Source organism: Saccopteryx leptura, chromosome 2, assembly GCF_036850995.1.
Source record: "Saccopteryx leptura isolate mSacLep1 chromosome 2, mSacLep1_pri_phased_curated, whole genome shotgun sequence".
Classification (NCBI taxonomy): domain Eukaryota; kingdom Metazoa; phylum Chordata; class Mammalia; order Chiroptera; family Emballonuridae; genus Saccopteryx; species Saccopteryx leptura.
In genome coordinates this window covers 291,194,187-291,215,828 of record NC_089504.1, presented here as the reverse complement: position 1 = coordinate 291,215,828, position 21,642 = coordinate 291,194,187, and the positions used below count along the sequence as shown (strand labels likewise).

Here is a 21,642-nt window from a genome sequence, read left to right as displayed (position 1 = left end):
AGTCCAGAGGCATCACTGCTATCAGTTTGAGCATTCTCCCAGAAATGGGATGGAGTACCTCAGGGGTCTTCTGTATTTGAGATGAGCTGTGGGAGTGGAGGCCCCTTTGCTCCTTTGTATGGAGGTATCTGTTAGGCAGGGGCTGGAGTTCTGCCTTTACTGGGTGGAGGAGGCACATGGTGGTATATATGTATGTATGAAGATCAAGGAAAATCTTTACTCTTGACAAAGCCAAGTTTCCAGGACTGTATCAGAGGAAATAGGCTCTTCTGGGTCAGTGGGTCTCAAAGTGTGGTCCCTGGACCAGCAGCAACAGGACCACCTGAGAGCTCGTTAGAGATGGAAATCTTCAGGCCTCACTCTAGACCTACTGACTCAGAAGCTCTGGAGGTGGGTCCAGCAGTCTGTGTTTTCATAGGCCCTCCCGGTGCTTCTGCTGTTCAGATCAAATATGAGAACCACTGTTTTACACAGAAGGAACTGACAAGGTACTCACCCTCACAAAAGCTGGGTAAGGGACGTTTCTGGGTTTCTTCTTCCAGTATCTTAGCTGACACTTTTTTCTTCATCTTCTAGGACCCCTCCTGCCCATGGAGCAGGCATTCACCATGGCCGAGCCCCGGGGCCCTGTAGACCATGGAGTCCAGATTCGCTTCATTACAGAACCAGTGGGTACTACAGACACGGGCACTCTGCATCATGGGGGGCGACGCCCAGCTAAGGATGCAAGAGCCAATACCTATGGGGTCGCCGTACGTGTGCAGGGCATCGCCGGACAGCCCTTTGTGGTGCTCAACAGTGGGGAGAAAGGTGGTGACTCCTTTGGGGTCCAAATCAAGGGGTCCAACAGTCGAGGGGCCCCGGGAGCTCTGAGCTCCGACTTGGAACTCCCTGAGAGCTCCTACTCTCGGGCCAAGGAGTTTTCTGGCCCCTTGCGGGACAGCATGTCTGATGAGGAGCCTGGGGCCCGCTGGAATGGACGGCTCCTCCGCTCGCAGTCCCAGGCCTCGCTGACAGGCCCTGCCCCTGTGGGTCCAGGCAACAGAAGCACCAGCTTGCTAGAGCTGGCCCCCCAAGGAGTTTCCCCAGGGAGCACCATTGACACTGCTCCCCTGTCTTCAGTGGACTCACTCATCGACAAGTTTGACAGTCACCATGGGGCCCAGGCCCGGGGCCGGACTGGCCGCCGCATGCGTTCACTGCCTCCTGAACAGCGCAAGCGGAGCCAGAGCCTGGACAACCGGCTCCCACGGGATACCCTTGAGGAACGGGATCGCCGGTCCCCCAACCACTGGAGCCCTAGCACAAAGCATGACAGTCACATGGGCAGCTTGAAACAGCCAGCACACAGCCAGAGCCCTCCCAGTGGCTTTAGCCGTTCCCGTCAGACCCAGGACTGGGTCCTTCAGAGTTTTGAGGAGCCACGAGGGAGAGCACAGGACCCTGCCATGCTGCAGGTCAGACCCACCCCTCTGCAGCTTCCAAGCCCTGGCCCCTTCTCGTCAGCCCTGACCCACCAGCCCTGGGACCCCTTACTGGTTCAGATAATCTAGGGCAGAAAATCTCTACTTTTTGTCTTTCATTTTTTTCATGCACATGGGCAAGATTTCCATGGGTGAAATTATAAAGGAAATGGAACTAACTGTAAAATCACCATTCATAAGCATGGGCAATTACTTGTCATTGCCCAACTATTAACTGTATCTCAGTCACTATCACTTGCTAGGTCTGTAGCATGCACAACGTAGGCTTGGAGAATCTGAGCAGCTCCCTGGTGCTCTTGCCAAAACTCCCACCTTTGTTTTCCACTCAGGAATGCAGATAAGTGGAGAAGCAATTTTACCCTGAGACAAAGTTAAGCCCATTCTAATAGTAAATCATTTACAAACTCTCATACATTAACTGTCATTAGTGCAAAATTAGTTGCGACACTGAGCTGGATGAATCTGCTTGTTGAGGAAACTGGTTTGCGACAGTAGTGAGAGGAATAGCCCGCTGAGCCCTGTCCCTGGCCTGTGGCTGAGGCCTTGGCGGCGTTGCCTCTTCGCCCCATCTCAGGCTTGTTCATTATGCTTAAAGGGCCTTGTCTCCCAGTTGCCACTTCTGGTCCATCTGAACCCCGCATAGCTTCTGGCTTAATTTTCCTATTTCTTTGGGTATAATTTTTTGCAGTTCAAATCAACTCCAGACCTCCTTCGAGACCAGCAGGAGGCAGCCCCACCAGGCAGTGTGGACCATGTAAAGGCCACCATCTATGGCATCCTGAGGGAGGGGTGAGTGGGGGCCTCTTTTCTTTCTAGCTTCTTTTTTCATCCTCCATGCTCTTTACCCTAACTTCCCTCATCTCTGCTACCTCTTTCCTCCCCTAACCTTTGCTCCTGTCTCTTAATCCTCTAGAAGCCCTGAAAGTGAGACCTCTGTGAAGAGGAAGGTCAGTTTGGTGCTGGAGCAGATGCAGCCCCTGGTGGTGAGTGGCCTTCTCATGGTGGGAACAGGGTTAGGAGTAGGGTCTTTTGGGCCTCAGGACCTGGATGTAGACTCACTTCCTTCCCCTGTGTCTCTGGCAGATGGCTTCTTCTGGTTCTGCTAAGGCCCTGGCAGGGCAGGGTGAGCTCACCCGAAAAGTGGAGGAGCTACAGCAAAAGTTGGATGAAGAGGTGAAGGTGAGGAGAGAATGAGGCACAGCAGGGATGTGAAACCACAGGGGAAAACACTTTGGCCTGGACTGGCTCCTCCAAGCAATGGAAGCAGCATCCCTGCATCCTGTGAGACCAGAGTGTGTGCTAAGTCCCAGCAAGGACTTCTGGGCCATTCTGAGCCTAGACAGAAGGAGCACATTCATCCAATTTCTTTTGGCAGTTCCCGTCCTGGCTCTGCCACTTATTGGCTGTATAAATCTTGAGCAAATTACTTACCTCAGTTCTTTTCATCATCATAATAGTGATGGTGATAATAGTAGCTGTCATTTATTAAGTATAATTTTTGTAGTAGGTGCTGTCCTGGATGCAATGTAATAATTATAGTGACCCTGTAAAGTATCCTGGACTTTAAAAGAAAATTGAAGATCAGAGAGGTTAAGTGAGTTGCTCAAGGTAGCAAGTTGCAGAGGAGAAATTTAAAAATTTAGGTCAGTCTTGTTCTAAAGCCTTTGTATTCTTGTGCCCCCTCCTTTAAAATACTGCTTCCAACTCTTACAGTGTTGCCTGTATGTTGGTGCTCAGTAAATGTTGGATTGTAAGTCCCTTTGTTTCCTGGAAAGCAGTGTAGTATAATAGTTAAAAGGTGAGCTGTGAGTCAAACTGTTTAAATCCTGGTATCCTTACTTGTTGGCTTTGTAACACTATGGGCAAGTTCTTTGACTGTTCTAAGTCTCTGTTTCCTTCATTATAAAGTGGGAATAGCCTGACCAGGTGGTGGCGCAGTGGATAGAGTGTCGGACTGGGATGAGGGAGACCCAGGTTCGAGACCCCGAGGTCACCAGCTTGAGCGAGGGCTCATCTGGTTTGAGCAAAAGCTCACCAGCTTGAGCCCAAGGTCGCTGGCTCCAGCAAGAGGTTACTCAGTCTGCTGAAGGCCCGCGGTCAAGGCACATATGAGAAAGCAATCAATGAACAATTAAGGTGTTGCAACGCGCAAAGAAAAACTAATGATTGATTCTTCTCATCTCTCTGTTCCTGTCTGTATGTCCCTGTCTATCCCTCTCTGACTCTCTCTGTCTCTGTTTAAAAAAAAAAAATTAAAAAAAAATTAAAGTGGTGATAATAATTGAATTGTATTAGTTATCCATTGCCGTGTAACAAATTACCTCAAAACTGAACAGTTTAATGCAAACGTCTCTCAGTGTCTGAGGGCCCAGAATTGGGAGTTTCGCTGGGAAGTTCTGGCTCAGGGTCTTTCATGAGGTTCTAGTCAAGATATTGGCTGGGGCTATAGTCACTGGAAGACTTGACTAGAATTGGAGGATTTACTTCTGAAATGGCTTATTCAATGGCTGTTGGTTGGCAGTCCCAGTTCCTTGCTGTGTGGACCTCTTCATAGGACTGTGTCAGTCTCCCTTATAATATAGGAGCAGCTACCTTCCCTCAGAGTGAGTGATACAAGAGAGAAGGTAAGGAGGAAGCTGCAGTGCCGTGTGTGTGTGTGTGTGTGGTTGAGAGAAGGAGAGAAAGAGAGAGGAAAGGAGAGAGATGAGAAGCATCAACTGGTAGTTGCGTCCCTTTAGTTGTTTATTGATTGCTTCTTATACATGCCTTGACTGGCAGGGAGTGGAGCTCAAGCTGAGTCAGTGACCCCTTGTTCAAGCCAGCAACCTTGGGATCATGTTTTTTATCATTTGTTTCTTTGTTTGTTTAAAGTGAGAGGAGGAGATACAGTGAGACAAACTTGCACGTACCTTGACTAGGATCCACCCAGTAACCCCCATCTTGGACCAACGCTTGAATCAATCGAGCCATTGGCTGCAAGAGGAAAAGAGAGAGAGAAGGGGTAGCGGGAAAGGAAGAGAAGCAGATGGTGGCTTCTCCTGTGTGTCCTGATCAGGAAATCAAACCCAGGATGTCCATATGCCGGGCCAACGCTCTATCCACTGAGCCAACCAGCCAGGGCCGTATCATGTTGATGATTCCTCACTCAAGCCAGCGACCCTGTGCTCAAGCTGATAGAGTGTGCACTCAACCCAGCAACCTAGGGATTTTGAACCTGGGACCTCAGCGTCTTACACTGATGCTCCATCCACTGCGCCACCACTGATGAGGCTGCAATGCCTTTTTATGACCTAGTCTTAGAAGCTACAGGTCATTTCCCCCTTTTTCTATTTGTTAGACGAGAGTTCCTAAGTCCAGCTCGCACTCAAGAGGAGAGGCTTCTTCTTTTGAAAGGAATATCAAAGAACTAGTGGATGTATTTTATTTTTTTTAATTTTTAATTTTTTTTTGTATTTTTCTGAAGCTGGAAACAGGGAGGCAGTCAGACAGACTCCCACATGCGCCCGACCGGGATCCACCTGGCATGCCCACCAGGGGGCGATGCTCTGCCCATCTAGGGCGTTGCTCCGTTGCAACCAGAGCCATTCTAGCACCTGAGGCAGAGGCCACAGAGCCATCCTCAGCCTCCAGGCCAACTTTGTTCCAATGGAGCCTTGGCTGCGGGAGGGGAAGAGAGAGACAGAGAGGAAGGAGAGGGGGAGGGGTGGAGAAGCAGATGGGTGCCTCTCCTGTGTGCCCTGGCTGGGAATCGAACCCGGGACTTTTGCACACCAGGCCGACGCTCTACCACTGAGCCAACCAGCCAGGGCCTAGTGGATATATTTTAAACCACCACAAATACCAAGGCTTATTATGAGGATTAAATATGTATAATCTGCATAAATTACAGTGCCTGTTACATAGTGAGTGTCAATAAATGTTAGAATCCCCATTATTCCTGGTCCTTCTCAGAGACTTTCCCTACCCTTCACCTGCTTTTCTTTTCTTTTCCAGAAACGGCAAAAGTTGGAGCCGACGCGGGTTGGGCTGGAGCACCAGCTGGAGGAGAAGGCGGAAGAGTGCAGCCGACTGCGGGAGCTGCTGGAGAGGAGGATGGGGGAGGCCCAGCAGAGCACCAAGGAGTGAGTGCAGCTGACGGTGTGCGTGGGGCTGCATGGAGCCGAGGTCAGAGTTGGAGGCTGCCCACAGGCCAGGGGAGATGGAATTCTCCAGAAGCTGAAAGGGGCAGACAGATGGTTTAAAGATAGGACTTCTCTTTACCTTCTCTATCAGTAATGGTGGTGGTGCATGAGTTAGGCTACCTGGTTTGCTACTGTGCCTCCAGTTTTTCATCTGTAAAATGGGGTTAATGATAGTACCTACCTCACAGGATTGTTGTGAGGATTCAAGTTTTTGCAATGAATGCTGTGTGTGAGGCACAGATCTAGTGTCCTGGGCATATCGGGGAACCTTACCTATGAAGAGCCCTGCTCTTCAGAAACATAGTTTCTAGTGAGGAGCAAAGACTGTAAACAATAAACATTTTCTTAAATGGATTTTTCATGTGTGAGAAGGTGATAGGTAGAGTAAGTTACAGCACATCAGGAGGGCTGGTTTGTGTATTAAATAAGGTAGTCAGAGGAGGTCTTACTAAGATTTGAACAGACTGTCTGACAAGCAGTGCTCAATAACGTTGTCTGTGAGTTATTAGGTTCCAGAACATGAAGCTCCTCCTGGACCAGAGTGAAAGGGTCCGGCGTGGGCTGGAGACTCAGGTGATGGAGCTGCAGGACAAGCTGAAACAGGTCCAGGGGCCTGACCCTGCTAAGGAAGTGCTAATGAAGGTAGGAGCTAGGTTGGGTACCCCAGCCTCTGCTTCCCTTCAGCTAGAGCATCCTCAAAGTATAGGGATACCCCTTAGTGTGCTTTCAGACAGACCAAACAGAGCTCAGAAAGGTGGGTTTCCCTTATCCTAACAAGGCATCTTGGAGGGCAGAGAGCACCTGGTACCATGCCTAACAGATTACAGTGTGCTCAATAGATATTTTTTGATTGACTGACTGAATGAATAACTAGACAGATGGACCCTCATAGGTGGTCACCTCTGGACTTGTCCTTCACTTTCTCCAGGACCTCATAGACACCCGGGAACTTCTTGAAGAGATCTTGGAGGGGAAACAACGGATAGAGGAGCAGCTGAGGCTGAGGGAGCGGGAGTTGACAGCCCTGAAGGGGGCCCTGAAAGAGGAGGTGGCCTCCCGTGACCAGGAGGTGGAGAGTGTCCGGCAGCAATACCAGAGAGATGCAGAGCAGCTTCGCCGGAGCATGCAAGACGCAACCCAGGCATGATAAGAACAGGGGCTGGACAGGGGACTGCCCTGAGGTCTCAGTGTTTTTGGACTTTTCATGGTTGTAATAGAAGCTCTCCCTAAAAGGCGCATCTGAGATGTAATGAAAACCTTGGTGAGGAAACCCACAGAGGCAGAGGCGGGTGTGCAGGCCAAAAGTACCAGAGGGAGTGTAGTCAAAATGGAGGGGTGGACTGTGACTTGGCAGGAGATCCTTCTGCTAACATCATACCAGGCTCTACGGGGTGTCAGGCTGTGCAGATGGTGTCCTCTGGGCTTGAGCCTTCCCTCCTACATATTCACACCTTGGATTGAAGAGAGCTTTCCCCGCTGAGCCTCCTGGTCCTCTGACTATCCCCTCCCCTAGGACCATGCAGCATTAGAGGCTGAGAAGCAGAGGATGTCGGCCCTGGTGCGGGGGCTGCAGAGGGAGCTGGAGGAGACCTCAGAGGAGACAGGGCATTGGCAGAGCATGTACCAGAAGAACAAGGAGGAGCTTAGAGCCACCAAGCAAGAGTAAGGACCTTGCAGGAATGCTTATCCAAGATTCCTGTACATATCCCACTTTCTTTCCACCCATGCTCTGCTCTGTATTTTTATATTTCTTAAACTGCTCTTTTTTATATCAGCTTTCCTCCCTCCTGAGACTGGGTACCCAGTAGGTTGGCCTCCAAGGAGGTGGCTTGCACTGTCCTGCTAACCTCTCCCAGGCAGGTGGCCTGACCCTGTCTTTTCCCCTTTTAATTCACTTCTCTGGGCTCAGACTCCTGCAGCTGCGGATGGAGAAGGAAGAGATGGAAGAGGAGCTTGGGGAGAAGATAGAAGTCTTGCAAAGGGAATTAGGGCAGGCCCAAGCCGGTGCTGCAGTTTCTCACCAGGTGGAGGAGCTCAAGAAGGTATTTGGGAGTTGGGGGCAGAGGGGCAGGTTGGGGCGGTGGGCGCCTGCCGCACCTATCCCTGAGGGTCCTCACACGAATGTGGCTCACGCTTGGTTCGCAGGCCTGATCCTGACTGCTCAGCCTTACCTCTTCACAGCACACAGTCCAGCAGGGCTAAGGGCAGGTCTCGTTGAATACAGAAGCTTCTAGTGGAAAAGGCTCTCAGTGGCCAGGTTGAGTAACATTTCCAGAGGCTGCTGGCTGCTTCCCAAGAGATCTCATGAGTAGTGGCATTTAGGTGGATTTGTGAAACTTCAGGATCATTTTTTATAATCTTGGAAACCTAACTTGGTCACATACCAAGGGTTGCTCTGTCTCTCAGAGGGTACTCATTGGCTACATTTATGAAACAAACATTTACATTAAAATGCCAGTTTATTTACTTATAATGAGAATTATTGTCACATGGAATGAATATTTCCATTGGCATGGCTAGCTGACCTACATGGGAAGCCAGATGGTAATTTGAAAGCTGCTTAGAGAGTACAGAATCTAGACACAGAATTAAATGTTTTATCATACATGAATATTTTATAAATGTTAAGGGCATATAATTGAAGTGAACACAAATAATTTTGTCAAATTCCTAGTAGTGCCTGACCTGTGGTGGCGCAGTGAGATAAAGCGTCGACCTGGAACACTGAGGTCGCCGGTTCGAAACCTTGGGCTTGCCTGGTCAAGGCACATATGGGAGTTGATGCTTCCTGCTCCTCCCCCTTCTCTCTCTCTCTGTCTCTCTCTCTCACTCCTCTCTCTCTAAAAAATCAATAAATAAAATATTAAAAAAAAAAAATCCTAGTAGTAGTTTATAAAGGACAAGAAAGCAACTAGTTGCTTTGGGTGATTTAGAAACTTAGGGCACTGACCAGTTGGCTCAGAGGTAGAGTGTTGGCCTGGTGTGTGGAAGTCCCAGGTTCAATTCCTAATCAGGGCACCAAGGAGAAGTGACCATCTGCTTCTCCACCCCTCCGCCTTCTCTTTTTCCCTCTCTCCCTCTCTCCCTGCCTCCCCTGCAGCCATGGCTCCAATGGTTTGAGCAAAGTTGGCTTCAGGTGCTGAGGATGGCTCCATGGCTTCAGGCGCTAAAACAGCTCGGTTACCAAGCAACAGTGCAGCGGCCCAGTAGGGGGCTTTCCGGGTGGATCCAGGTTGGGGTGCATGTGGGAGTGTGTCTCTCTGCCTCCCCACCTCTCACTTAATAAAAAAAGAAAAACATTTCCTTAAGTTTAGGGAATTGGCATTATGGTCTCCTGAGTATTGTTCTAGGTCTACATTTCTGTGATTCACAATGCTGGTTTCAAATCCATAATAGGTGCTCAGTTAACAAGTATTAATTAATCAGTGTTTATTTATCATATCTTTACAACTGCCTAATTGTAATCAAGGTAATCATAGTTTTAAATAAGAGAAGAAATTTAGCTTGATATGATAATTTTCCAGATACATAGAAGCCTGAACTTACAACAAGATATTTGGTGGTATTAACCAAGTATACTTTGGTGGGTATATTTAATTTAATATATTCTTATGAAGTGAACAAATATCAGTGATAGTCTGAAATCTGTTCACTATATTAGTTGACATAGTGAGCCTGGACATTCCTTGAACAATCTCAGTTGATATATTATGCTGGATAAAGCTATAAAGCTAGAAAGTAATAACTAATATATCATTTATTTCATACATCAAGTGTATTTTTAAAATATTTTTGTTATTATTTTTTTTTTCTTTTAGGTGAAAGGAGGGGAGGTAATGAGATAGACTCCCACATGTACCCTGATTGGGGTCCACCCAACCAACCCATCTGGGACCGATGCTAGAGTACCAAGCTATTTTTAGTGCCTCAGGCTAATGTGCTCCAACAGAGCTATCCTCAGCGCCTGGGGCTACAATTGAACCAACTGAGCCACCAGCTATGGGAGGGGAAGAGGGAGAGAAGGGCAAGAGGGAGGGGGAAAGAAGCAGATGGTCGCTTCTCCTGGGTGCCCTGACCAGGAATCGAACCTGGGACATCCATATGCCAGGCTGATGCTTTATCCACTGAGCCACTAGCCATGGCCACATTAAGTGTATTTTATCAAGTATTTGGTCAATTAGGAAAATAGACTAACCCAGTTCAATAGAGACCATATATCATGCTATTTTTATTTTTCTTTATAATTAGTTTTATTAGTGTCTTGCACTGAAGATTTAATATATGTTATATAGGCCTGACCTGTGGTGGCCCAGGGGATAAAGCATCAACCTGGAATGCTCAGGTTGCTGGTTTGAAAACCTGATCTTGCCTGGTCAGGGCACTTCTGGGAGTTGATGTTTCCTGCTTCTTTCCACTTCTCTCTCTCTCTTTCTCTCTCCCTCCCTCCCCTTTCTTTTTTTTTTTTTTTTACAGAGACAGAGAGAGAGTCAGAGAGAGGGATAGGGACAGACAGAAAGGAATGGAGAGATGAGAAGCATCAATCATTAGTTTTTCGTTGCGTGTTGCAACACCTTAATTGTTCATTGATTGCTTTCTCATACGTGCCTTGACCGTGGGCCTTCAGCAGACCGAGTAACCCCTTGCTCGAGCCAGCGACCTTGGGTCCAAGCTGGTGAGCTTTTTGCTCAAACCAGATGAGCCCTCACTCAAGCTGGTGACCTCGGGGTCTCGAACCTTGGTCTTCCGCATCCCAGTCCAACGCTCTATCCACTGTGCCACTGCCCGGTCAGGCTCTCCCTCCCCTTTCTAAAATGAATAAATTTAAATGTGTGTATGTTATAATTTTTCAGCCTAATTATGGTACTTTCAGAATTTCAGAAGTAGCTAATAGCTAAAGAAATAGAACCAGAACACATATTTTATTTTATTTTTTATTTTTTATTTATTTATTTTTTACAGAGACAGAGAGTGAGTCAGAGAGATGGATAGACAGACAGGAATGGAGAGAGATGAGAAGCATCAATCACTAGTTTTTCATTGCGCGTTGCAACACCTTAGTTGTTCATTGATTGCTTTCTCATATGTGCCTTGACCGCGGGCCTTCAGCAGACTGAGTAACCCCTTGCTGGAGCCAGCGATCTTTGGTTCAAGCTGGTGGGCTTTTTGCTCAAACCAGATGAGCCTGTGCTCAAGCTGGCGACCTTGGGTCTCAAACCCGGGTCCTCTGCAACCCAGTCCGATGCTCTATCCACTGCGCCACCGCCTAGTCAGGCTAGAACACATATTTTAATTTTTATGAAAAGAAATCAGAACAGCACTAGTATTTATTGTATCACATATTTTGGTTTTCGTGTGTGTGTGTGTGTGTGTGTGTGTGTGTGTGTGTGTGTGTGTGTGTGATAGAGAGAGAGGGACAGTTAGGGACAGATAGACAGGAAGGGAGAGAGATGAGAAGCATCAATTCTTTGTTGCAGCACCTTAGTTGTTAATTGATTGCTTTCTCATATGTGCTTTGACGGGGGGCTACAGCAGACTGAGTGAACCCTTGCTCAAGCCAGTGGCCTCAGGGTTTCAAACCTGGATCCTCTGTGTCCCAGTCCGACGCTCTATCCACTGCGCCACTGCCTGGTCAGGCTTTGTTTTTTTTTCTTTCTTTAAAGATTTTACTTATTGATTTTAGAGAGAGTAGAGAGAGATTGAGAGAGAGAGAGAAAGGTGGGGGGAGAAGCAGGAAACATCAGCTCATTTGCTTCTCATTTGTGCTTTGACTGGGCAAGCCTGAGGTTTCAAACCAGCGACTTCAGTATCCAGGCCTTTTCCACTGTGCCAACACAGGTCAGGCGTATTTTGGTTTTCAAAATATTTTTTTTAACAACCAATCCTTTTTTATCTATACTCTCATCTGCTCTCACTACACATAATTTTATATTAAATTTTTTTTTAATTTATTTATTCATTTTAGAGAGAGAAGAAGGGAAAGAGATAGAGACAGAAACATTGATCTATTTCTGTATGTGCCCTGACTGAGAATCAAACTGGCATCCTTTCCATATTGGGATGATGCTCTAATCAACTGAGCTTATCTGGCTAGGGCTCCACATAATCTTTTTAATGGACATTTATTTTATATGCCATGCCATAAAATTCACCCTTATAAAGTATATAGTGTAGTGATTTTAAGTATATTCATAAAGTTGTATAACCATCACCACTATCAAATTACAGAATATCTTATCACCCCAGAAAGATCCCCATATCCATTAGCAATCATTCTCCCCACTTCCAGTAACCACTAGTCTACTTTCTATCTATAGAATTGCTTATTCTGGATCACATTTGTTATTATTTTATTTTATTAGTGAGAGAAAGAGAGCAAGAGAGAGGAATAGACAGGGACAAACAGGAAGGGAGAGAGATGAGAAGCGTCAGCTTGTAGTTGTGGCACTTTGGTTCATTGTTTGCTTTCTCATATGTGCTTTGACCCAGGACTCCAGCTGAGCCAGTGACCCCTTGCTCAAGCGAGTGAGTTTGGGCTTAAGCCAGTGACCATGGAGTCACATCTATTATCCCACATTCAAGCTGGGGAGCCCGTGCTTAAGTCAGCCACCCTGGGTTTTGGAACCTGTGTCCTCAGCATCCTAGGTCGATGCTTATCCACTGTGCCACTGCCTGTCAGGCTGAACAGTACATTTAAATGGACTCAGAACATGTGGCTTTTTATGTCCAGTTTCTTTCACCTAGCATAATGTTTTTCAAGGTTTACTAGTGTTTAGCAATTATCAGTACTTTACTTTTTATGGTTGAATAATATTCCACTGTATGGATATACCACATATTGTTTATCTATTCACCAGCTGATGAACATTGAATTATTTCTCCATTTTAGCTATAATGAAGAATGCTGCTGTGAACATTCATGTACAAGTTTTTAATAAACATGTTTTCGGTTCTCTTGGACATATACCTAGGAGTAGAATTTCTGGGTCATATGGTAACTCCATGGTTTGAGAAACTGCAAACCACTTTCCCAGGCAGCCACACCGTTTTACATTTCCTCCAGAAATGTGAAAGAACGGTTTCTCCACATTCTGGTATCCCAGGCTGGCCCTGTTGCCATTCCCCTTCCCTCCTAGGAGCTGCGCCGGACACAGCAGGAACTTAAGAAGCTGCGAACAGAGCAGCAGAGCCAGGAAGTGGCTGGACGGCACCGGGAGCAGGAGCTGGAGAAGCAGCTGAGGGTGGAGGCTGATCGAGGCCGGGGGCTGGAACAGCAGAACATCCAGCAGCAAAAGACCATCCAGCAACTGAGACAGGACTGTGAAGAGGCTTCCAAGGCAAGGGGAGTGGGCACAGGGCTTAGGAGGTGGAGACTGAGGGGTCTGGAGGGCTGAGGAACCAGAGGGCGTGGAAAATTACCTGTCATGGGTATGTACAGACCAGATCCCTGGTCCTAGGTGTGTGGTGAAAGCAGCCAGGACTTGGCAGGGGGTGGCTGGGCTGCCCCTGGTGATACCCACTGCATCTCTGTAAGGGTGGGTTCTCAGAGAAACCTCTGGCTGGCAGCACTATTCTACTTTAAGTCCAGTTCTTGTGGCCTCCTTTTGGGGTGGTTTTCCCGGGAGTGGTCAGGATCCTGAGCCCTAGGGTCTGAGCCGCCACTCTGAATGGCCGCAGGCTCAGATGGCAGCAGAGGCAGAGGCGGCAGTGCTGGGGCAACGTCGGGCAGCAGTGGAAACTACGCTTCGGGAAACCCAGGAGGAAAACGATGAATTCCGACGGCGCATCCTGGGTCTGGAGCAGCAGCTGAAGGAGGCCCGAGGCCTGGCGGAGGGTGGGGAGGTGGCGGAGGCTCGGCTTCGGGACAAGGTGCAGCGGCTAGAGGTCAGTGTTTCTAGTGACCTCGTTGGCTTCCTCCAGGCCCTTTCTCCTCTACTCCAGTTCCTGGTTAAATACTCAGCTATCGCTTTTGTTTTGCATTTAGTGTGGTTCTGTTTGCCTCCAAACCTTCTTTCTGTTCACCTTGCGTTTCTATACTGAGTGTGTTTTTGTGTGAGTGCCCCAGGCTTCCCTCTGGCATTTTTGTCTCTTGTCGCCCAGCCTTTGCATGTTTTGTGTCTTGATTCCTTTGCTACTTCCTCTGAGCCCGTTTTCATTGCTTGCCCTTTTCTTCCTCCTCTCTCTCATCTACTTACCTCCAAATGGCTAGAGCCCAAGCTTTTCCTTCTTTCGGTCCAACCCCTCTGTCCCAGGCCGAGAAGCACCGCCTAGAGGAGGCCCTGAATGCAGCTCAGGAAGAGGAAGGGAGCCTGGCAGCAGCTAAGCGGGCACTGGAGGTTCGGCTGGAAGAGGCCCAGCGTGGGCTGGCCCGCATGGGGCAGGAGCAGCAGGCACTCAACCGGGCCCTTGAGGAGGAGGCGAAGCAGCGGGAGGCGCTCCGGCGGGGCAAGGCTGAGCTGGAAGAGCAGAAGCGCTTGCTGGACAGGACTGTGGACCGACTGAACAAGGAGGTGGGCCTGGGCGGCCTGGGCTCGGGAAGAGGTCCAGCTCATTCAGAAGCTGGCCTGGGGGGCAGGGTGGATGTGGGTCCGAATGTGTGCTGTTTGCTTTCCTCAAGTTCATTGTTGGGGAGGCCACAGTTAAATCTTCAGAGAATGGCATCCTTCCTACTGCCTCTCCGTGATTTTGCCTTTTCCTCCACATCCCATTCCTTTATGGTCTTAATCCTAAGAAATATATCCTAGAATTGTCCTTTAGAAGTCTACAAGACCTAAACATAAGAATCTTCATTGGGAGAATTTTATATTTGGGGTAGTGGATAGAGAGAGGAAGAAAAAGATATAAATAGCTTGTTTTCAGCTAAAGTTGTCCTTCTGATCTTTTACTTTATAATACTAGAACAGCCCTGGCCAGTTGGCTCAGCGGTAGAGCGTTGGCCTGGTGTGTGGAAGTCCCAGGTTCAATTCCTGGCCAGGGCACACAGGAGGAGGACCCATCTGCTTCTCCATCTTTCCCCCTCTCCTTCCTCTCTGTCTCTCTCTTCCCCTCCTGCAGCCAAGGCCCCATTGGAGCAAAGTTGGCCCGGGCACTGAGGATGGCTCCATGGCCTCCACCTCAGGTGCTAGAATGGCTTCAGTTGCCCCAGATGGGCAGAGCATTGCCCCCTAGTGGGCTTGCCGGGTGGATCCCAGTCAGGCGCATGTGGGAGTTTGTCTGTCAGCCTCCTCGCTTCTCACTTCAGAAAAATAAAAAACAACAACAAAAAAAAAACTAGAGCAAACACCTAGTTTAGTTCATCAAGCCTGAAATGTACATTTTATCTCTGAATTGAGTTCTGGTTTATGAGTGATGGTATTTAATAGTTTAATTGGCAAATTTTTCTTTTCTTTTTTTTTTTTGTATTTTTCCGAAGATGGAAACGGGGATGCATTCAGACAGACTCCCGCATGCGCCCGACCGGGATCCACCCGGCATGCCCACCAGGGGGCGATGGCTCTGCCCATCTGGGGCGTTGCTCTGTTGTGACCAGAGCCATTCTAGTGCCTGAGGCAGAGGCCACAGAGCCATTCTCAGCGCCCGGGCAAACCTTGCTCCAGTGGAGCCTTGGCTGCGGGAGGGGAAGAGAGAGACAGAGAGGCAGGAGAGGGGGAGGGGTGGAGAAGCAGATGGGCGCTTCTCCTGTGTGCCCTGGCCGGGAATCGAACCCGGGACTCCCACATGCCAGGCCAATGCTCTACCACTGAGCCAACCTGCCAGGGCCCTTTTCTTTTTTTTTTTTTTGTGACAGAGACAAAGAGTGAGGCAGAGAGAGGGACAGAAGGGACAGACAGGAAGGGAGAGAGATGAGAAGCATCAATTCTTTGTTGCAGTTCCTTAGTCTCCTTAGTTGTTCATTTATTACTTTCTCATCTGTGCCTTGACTGGGGGGGCTACAGCAGAGCGAGTGACCCCTTGCTCAAGCCAGCGACCTTGGGCTCAAGCCAGCAACCCCACGCTCAAGCTGGTGAACGCCTGCTCAAGCCAGTTGAGCCCTCGGGCAAATTTTTCTTAATGGTATACTTGTAATCACTGGCATTTAGGTTTGCTGAAATAAGGTCTTTATGGTTTACTTTGTATCAGGTACTGTTTTAAGTACTTTACATAATTAACTAATGTAATTCTCCCAACAACTTTGTGAAGTAGGTACTATTATCTCATTTTACGATGGGGAACTGAGACCCAGAGCAGATAATAACTTGCCTATGATCACATAGCTCAGTGGTTCTCAAACTTTTTGTAGTCGGGGCGCATTTAAAATCCTACAAATAATTGTAGGCGCCCTATATAAAAATTTCTGAGAAATATGTTATAATAATTAAGTCAGATATTAAAGAAAAAAATATAAAGTCCAAGTGTGCTTTTATGGTAATTAAACAAAATAAATACGACAAAATTAAATTTATTCTGACATTAAAAAACATTTTTATGGCCCTGGCCAGTTGGCTCAGTGGTAGAGCATTGGCCTGGTGTGCAGAGGTCCCGGGTTCGATTCCCGGCCAGGGCACATAGGAGAAGCACCCATCTGCTTCTCCACCCCTCCCCCTCTCCTTCCTCTCTGTCTCTCTCTTCCCCTCCCGCAGCGAGGCTCCATTGGAGCAAAGATGGCCCGGGCGCTGGGGATGGCTCCTTGGCCTCTGCCCCAGGCCCTAGAGTGGCTCTGGTCACAACAGAGCGACGCCCCAGAGGGGCAGAGCATCGCCCCCTGGTGGGCAGAGCGTCGCCCCTGGTGGGCGTGCCGGGTGGATCCCGGTCGAGCGCATGTGGGAGTCTGTCTGACTGTCTCTCCCCGTTTCCAGCTTCAGAAAAATACAAAAAAAACCCAAACAAACAAAAAAAACCCAAAAAACAAAAAAAACATTTTTATGTTAAATTTTTTGAGTTATGCTTTTTAGAATTCGTAAAAAAGAGGGGTTAAAAAATTTAAAAACGACAAAAAAGTTATCTTTTTATATATATAGATACATCCTTAGTAAGATTTAGTAAATTTGCCAGGTCCCGGCACGAATGTGTTAAGTTTTTTCATTCTTGTGTTTATGAGAAACGTGAGCCTGATGTGTCCTAGCGATTTCTTCACTGTTTGGGCATATATTTGAAAAGCAAACTCTCATTTCCTCATCAATATGTTAAAGAAGTCCTCTCTTTTTACTCTTAATTGTGTTAAGGGTAGAAAATCCTAATTCACATAAATAGGATGTTGAAAATTGTAGTAAAATGTTTAAAGCTTTTTTAGATATTGCTGCATGTTCTTCTTTTATAGAAATCAAAAAGGCTTCAAGAGATAATTCCTTATGTTTAATCATCAATCCACGATCAGTGGATATAGCTGCCAGTTCTTCTTCTTCTGTTAATGTTAAACCAAAATCACTTGAAGCTTCCATGAATGGGTTTCTAATCCAGTCATATTGTTCAATGTTAAGTGATGGAAAATGCTACAAATTAAATTCTGCCCATCAGCCTTCAAGTCCTATTTTATTTATTTATTTATTTTTTAGAGAGAGAAGGATAGATAGGGACAGACAGGAATGGAGAGAGATGAGAGTATCAATCATCAGTTTTCCGTTGCGACACCTTAGTTGTTCATTGATTGCTTTCTCATATGTGCCTTGACCACGGGCCTTCAGCAGAGCAAGCAACCCCTTGCTCGAGCCAGCGACCTTGGGTCCAAGCTGGTGAGCTTTTTAACTCAAGCCAGATGAGCCTGCACTCAAGCTGGTGACCTCAGGGTCTCGAACCTGGGTCCGCCGCATCCCAGTCCAATGCTCTATCCACTGCGCCACTGCCTGGTCAGGCCTATTTATTTTTTTTATTTATTTATTTATTTATTTTTTTACAGAGATAGAGAGAATCGGAGAGAGGGATAGATAGGGACAGAGAGACAGGAATGGAGAGAGATGAGAAGCATCAATCATTAGTTTTTTGTTGATACACCTTAGCTGTTCATTGATTGCTTTCTCATATGTGCCTTGACCATGGGGCTACAGCAGACCGAGTAACCCCTTGCTCCAGCCAGCGACCTTGGGTCCAAGCTGGTGAGCTTTGCTCCAACCAGATGAACCCACGCTCAAGCTAGTGACCTCGGGGTCTCGAACCTGGGTCCTCCGCATTCCAGTCTGATGCTTTATCCACTGCGCCACCGCCTGGTCAGGCTCAAGTCCTATTTTATTTACACTTAACTTTTGCTCACTTCCAGAATTGAATTCTTCAATATCATGTTTCTTTTTGAGAAATCTGTCCATTTTATTTGACTGTATTTATTTAAAAATAATATAATGATGTTTTAATAAGTATAATAATGATGTGTTAACAAAAAAGAGTGGTATTTCTATAATGAAATGGTACAATAGAGTATATTTTTATATCTGGGCACATGCCATGAACCAGCGCAGCTAGTAATTCCAGGTCCTGAGTGGGAACGGTGCAGAATTAAGAAAATACGTGGAATTAGGAAAATACAGGGTCAGGAAGGCCTTGTAATTGCTGCTGGCAAGAACAAAGTGCGCCCCAAAACCGCATCTTGCTTTATTTATAGGGCAAAGTGGGCCATGAGCAAATCAGTGAGATCTTTGATCATGTTTTCAAGGCAACCCAAGAATTTTACCAAGTGCAGAAAACCCCCACCACACATATTATCTTAATTTTACACCAAACAAAGGATAGAAGAAACTTGCCTCCAGTCTTTCCAGGGAACATGGGGGGTGGTGTAAACAATCCAGCACCACAGCTTAACAGCCTTTTGCAACCTAATCGGGCAAGTGAGGTGGGGGATTGGGCAGACTGTCAACTTACAGCCAATTCCTCACACCTCTGTCCCCCCAAAATCTAAACTCCAAAAACCCTGTTGGTTTTTTGGTCCCCAACAGGCACATATTTCTCTCGAATACCATAGGGCACACCTGGAAATCTTCTAGGGTGCACCAGTGCACCCTGGTGCACACTTTGAGAACCACTGAGATAGCTAGTAAGTAGTAGGCTAGGATTTAAACCCAGGCTATCTGTACATTACTGGTAGCTATACCAGGGTCCTGGCCCAGGAGAGATCAAGAGAGGGTTGCTTTTGCGGAAAGGAGACTCTGGGAGTCTTGGGATCTTGGACCCAGAGGAAGAACAGAGGCATCTGTGAAAGAGGTGAGTGCTGAAAACGCTCTTTTCTGTGTGTCTCAGCTGGAGCAGATGGGGGACGACTCAAAGCAAGCCCTGCAGCAGCTCCAGGCCCAGCTGGAGGATTATAAGGAAAAGGCAAGGCGGGAGGTGTCAGATGCCCAGCGCCAGGCCAAGGAATGGGCCAGTGAAGCTGAGAAGACCTCTGGGGGGCTGAGTCGGCTTCAGGATGAGGTAGGAGCTTAAGGAGAGTGGGAACCCTCCCAGTGTTCTTGGTTTCAAGGTATTTGCCTCTTTTTTTTTTAAATCACTTTATTTATGTATTTATTTTTTGAGAGAGAAAGAGGAAGGCAGAGGGAGAAGAGAGAGATGAGAAGCATCAACTTCATTTTAGTTGTTTATGGATTGCTTCTCATATGTGCCTTGATGGGAGGAGGGGGGCTCAAGTTGAGCCAGCGACCCCTTGCTCAAGCCAGTAACTTGGCTCAAGCCAGTGGCCTCAGGATCCTGTCGATGATTCAATGCTCAAGCTGGCAAGCTCACACTCTAGCCAGGAACTTCGTAGTTTTGGACTAGGGCCCTCAGTGTCCTGGGCTGATGCTCAATCCACTGAGATACCATGGGTCAGGCTAAAGCAGGGGTTGGGAACCTATGGCTCGCAAGCCAGATGTGGCTCTTTTGATGGCTGCATCTGGCTCGCAGACAAATCTTTAATAAAAAAAATAATAATGTTAAAAATATAAAACATTCTCATGTATTACAATCCATTCATTTTCTACCACGCATGTTCATGGTTATGGGTGGCTGGAGCCAATCACAGCTGTCCTCCGGGACAACACCAAATTTTTATTGGATAATGCATAACATACACGGGTCATTGTATGGCTCTCACGGAATTACATTTTAAAATATGTGGTGTTCATGGCTCTCTCAGCCAAAAAGGTTCCCAACTCCTGGGCTAAAGTATTTGCCTGTTGGGTTTTTTGTTTTTTTTTTTTGTATTTTTCTGAAGATGGAAACGGGGAGATAGTCAGACAGATTCCCGCATGCGCCCGACCTGGATCCACCCGGCACACCCACCAGGGGCGACGCTCTGCCCACCAGGGGGCGATGCTCTGTCCCTCCGGGGCGTCGCTCTGCCGCGACCAGAGCCACTCTAGCGCCTGGGGCAGAGGCCAAGGAGCCATCCCCAGCGCCCGGGCCATCTTTGCTCCAATGGAGCCTTGGCTGCGGGAGGGGAAGAGAGAGACAGAGAGGAAGGAGGGGGGGGGGGTGGAGAAGCAAATGGGCACTTCTCCTATGTGCCCTGGCCGGGAATCGAACCCGGGTCCCCCGCACGCCAGGCCGACGCTCTACACCTGAGCCAACCGGCCAGGGCCTGTTGGGTTTTTTTGTTGTTATTGTTGTTTTTTAGGAAGAGAGAGGGACAGACAGACAGGAAGGGAAAGAAATGAGAAGCATCATTCTTCGTTGTGACACCTTAGTTGTTCATTGATTGTTTTCTCATATGTGCCTTGACCGTGGGCCTTCAGCAGACCGAGTAACCCCTTGCTTGAGCCAGTGACCTTGGGTCCAAGCTGGTGAGCTTTTTGCTCAAGCCAGATGAACCCGCACTCAAGCTGGCAACCTCGGGGTCTCGAACCGGGGTCCTTCCGCATCCCAGTCCGACGCTCTATCCACTGCACCACCACCTGGTCAGGCGGTATTTGCCTCTTAACTAAACCTGTGGCCCAGGGGTCCTGGGAGACCTGGGTTCAGGTCTAACCACTTACAGTGACATTCTAAGGTGAGCAAGGGTGAGGGAAATGGTCTACCCTAGGCACAGACAATAAGGGATGCATTGTCTGTAGAGCAGGGATTTTCAAACTCAGCTGCACATTAGAGTCACCTGGGAAGATTTTTTTTAAATTCCAGTGCCCAAGCTGCATTCTGTATCATTTAAATAATATAATAATCCTTGGGGATTAGTAGTGTAAAAGTTCTCAGGTGATTCAAATTTGTATAGAAAAGTGTGAGTGTATGTGTGTGTGTGTTCTTAGGGTTTTAGACCTTTTAAAAAATTTATTTATTGAGAGAGAGTGAGACAGGAAGAGAGATGAGACACATCAACTCCTACTTGTAGCACTTTAGTTGTTCATTGATTGCTTTTTATATGTGCCTTGACATGTAGGGCTCAAGCCAAACCAGTGACCCCTTTGCTCCAGCCAGTGATCTTGATCCCACACTCGAGCTGGCAACCTCATGCTCGAGCTGGCAACCCTGCACTCAAGCTGGTGACCTTGGGGTTCTGAACTGGGGACCTCAATGTTCTGGGTCAATGCTCTATCCTCTGTACCGCCACCAAGTAAAGCTGTACAGAGAATTTTTAAGCAATAAAGGAAATGGACTAAAAGTCAGTCTGCTTTTTATTATCACCATGCACTGGCAATTCTAAAGAATTCTATTCCTGTAGGGGCGGATTGTTCCCACTCCTCAATTCCCACCTCACTTCTCCAAACTGTTGCATTTTTCCCTTCTACCCAGACCCAGAGGCTAAGGCAGGCCCTGCAGGATTCCCAGGTTGATCGGGACACAGCCCGTCTGGACAAGGAACTTCTGGCCCAGCAGCTACAGGAGCTGAAGCAAGAGGCGGAGAACAAAAAACGCTCTCAGGATGACAGGACCCGGCAACTCAAGGGCCTTGAGGTGGGGACATTGTGTGCTGGCATACAGTGGTGGGTGAGTGAGGGGGCCTGGGGCCTGGCACAGGTGGGACTTCTGTGGACAAAGGAGCCAGGATACTCCAACCTTCTTTCTCCTCAAAGGCTCAAACAGTGGCAGCTCACAGCTGCTGGATTGTGTTT

At 47.7% G+C, this 21,642-nt stretch overlaps 1 protein-coding gene across 1 annotated transcript in view; it reads left to right on the top strand.

Moving 5' to 3' along the window:
• The window catches only part of CGN (cingulin), a 31,329-nt gene that overhangs the window by 5,235 nt on the left and 4,452 nt on the right, over positions 1-21,642 (top strand). Inside the window, exons 2-15 of the mRNA XM_066362508.1 lie at positions 577-1,457; positions 2,173-2,273; positions 2,398-2,467; positions 2,568-2,663; positions 5,478-5,605; positions 6,175-6,307; positions 6,594-6,806; positions 7,179-7,327; positions 7,575-7,707; positions 12,799-12,999; positions 13,340-13,546; positions 13,915-14,172; positions 18,863-19,033; positions 21,323-21,484. Coding sequence (XP_066218605.1) covers positions 591-1,457; positions 2,173-2,273; positions 2,398-2,467; positions 2,568-2,663; positions 5,478-5,605; positions 6,175-6,307; positions 6,594-6,806; positions 7,179-7,327; positions 7,575-7,707; positions 12,799-12,999; positions 13,340-13,546; positions 13,915-14,172; positions 18,863-19,033; positions 21,323-21,484 — 2,889 coding nt within the window. The 5' untranslated portion in view covers positions 577-590. The remainder of the gene's footprint in view (positions 1-576; positions 1,458-2,172; positions 2,274-2,397; positions 2,468-2,567; positions 2,664-5,477; positions 5,606-6,174; positions 6,308-6,593; positions 6,807-7,178; positions 7,328-7,574; positions 7,708-12,798; positions 13,000-13,339; positions 13,547-13,914; positions 14,173-18,862; positions 19,034-21,322; positions 21,485-21,642) is intronic.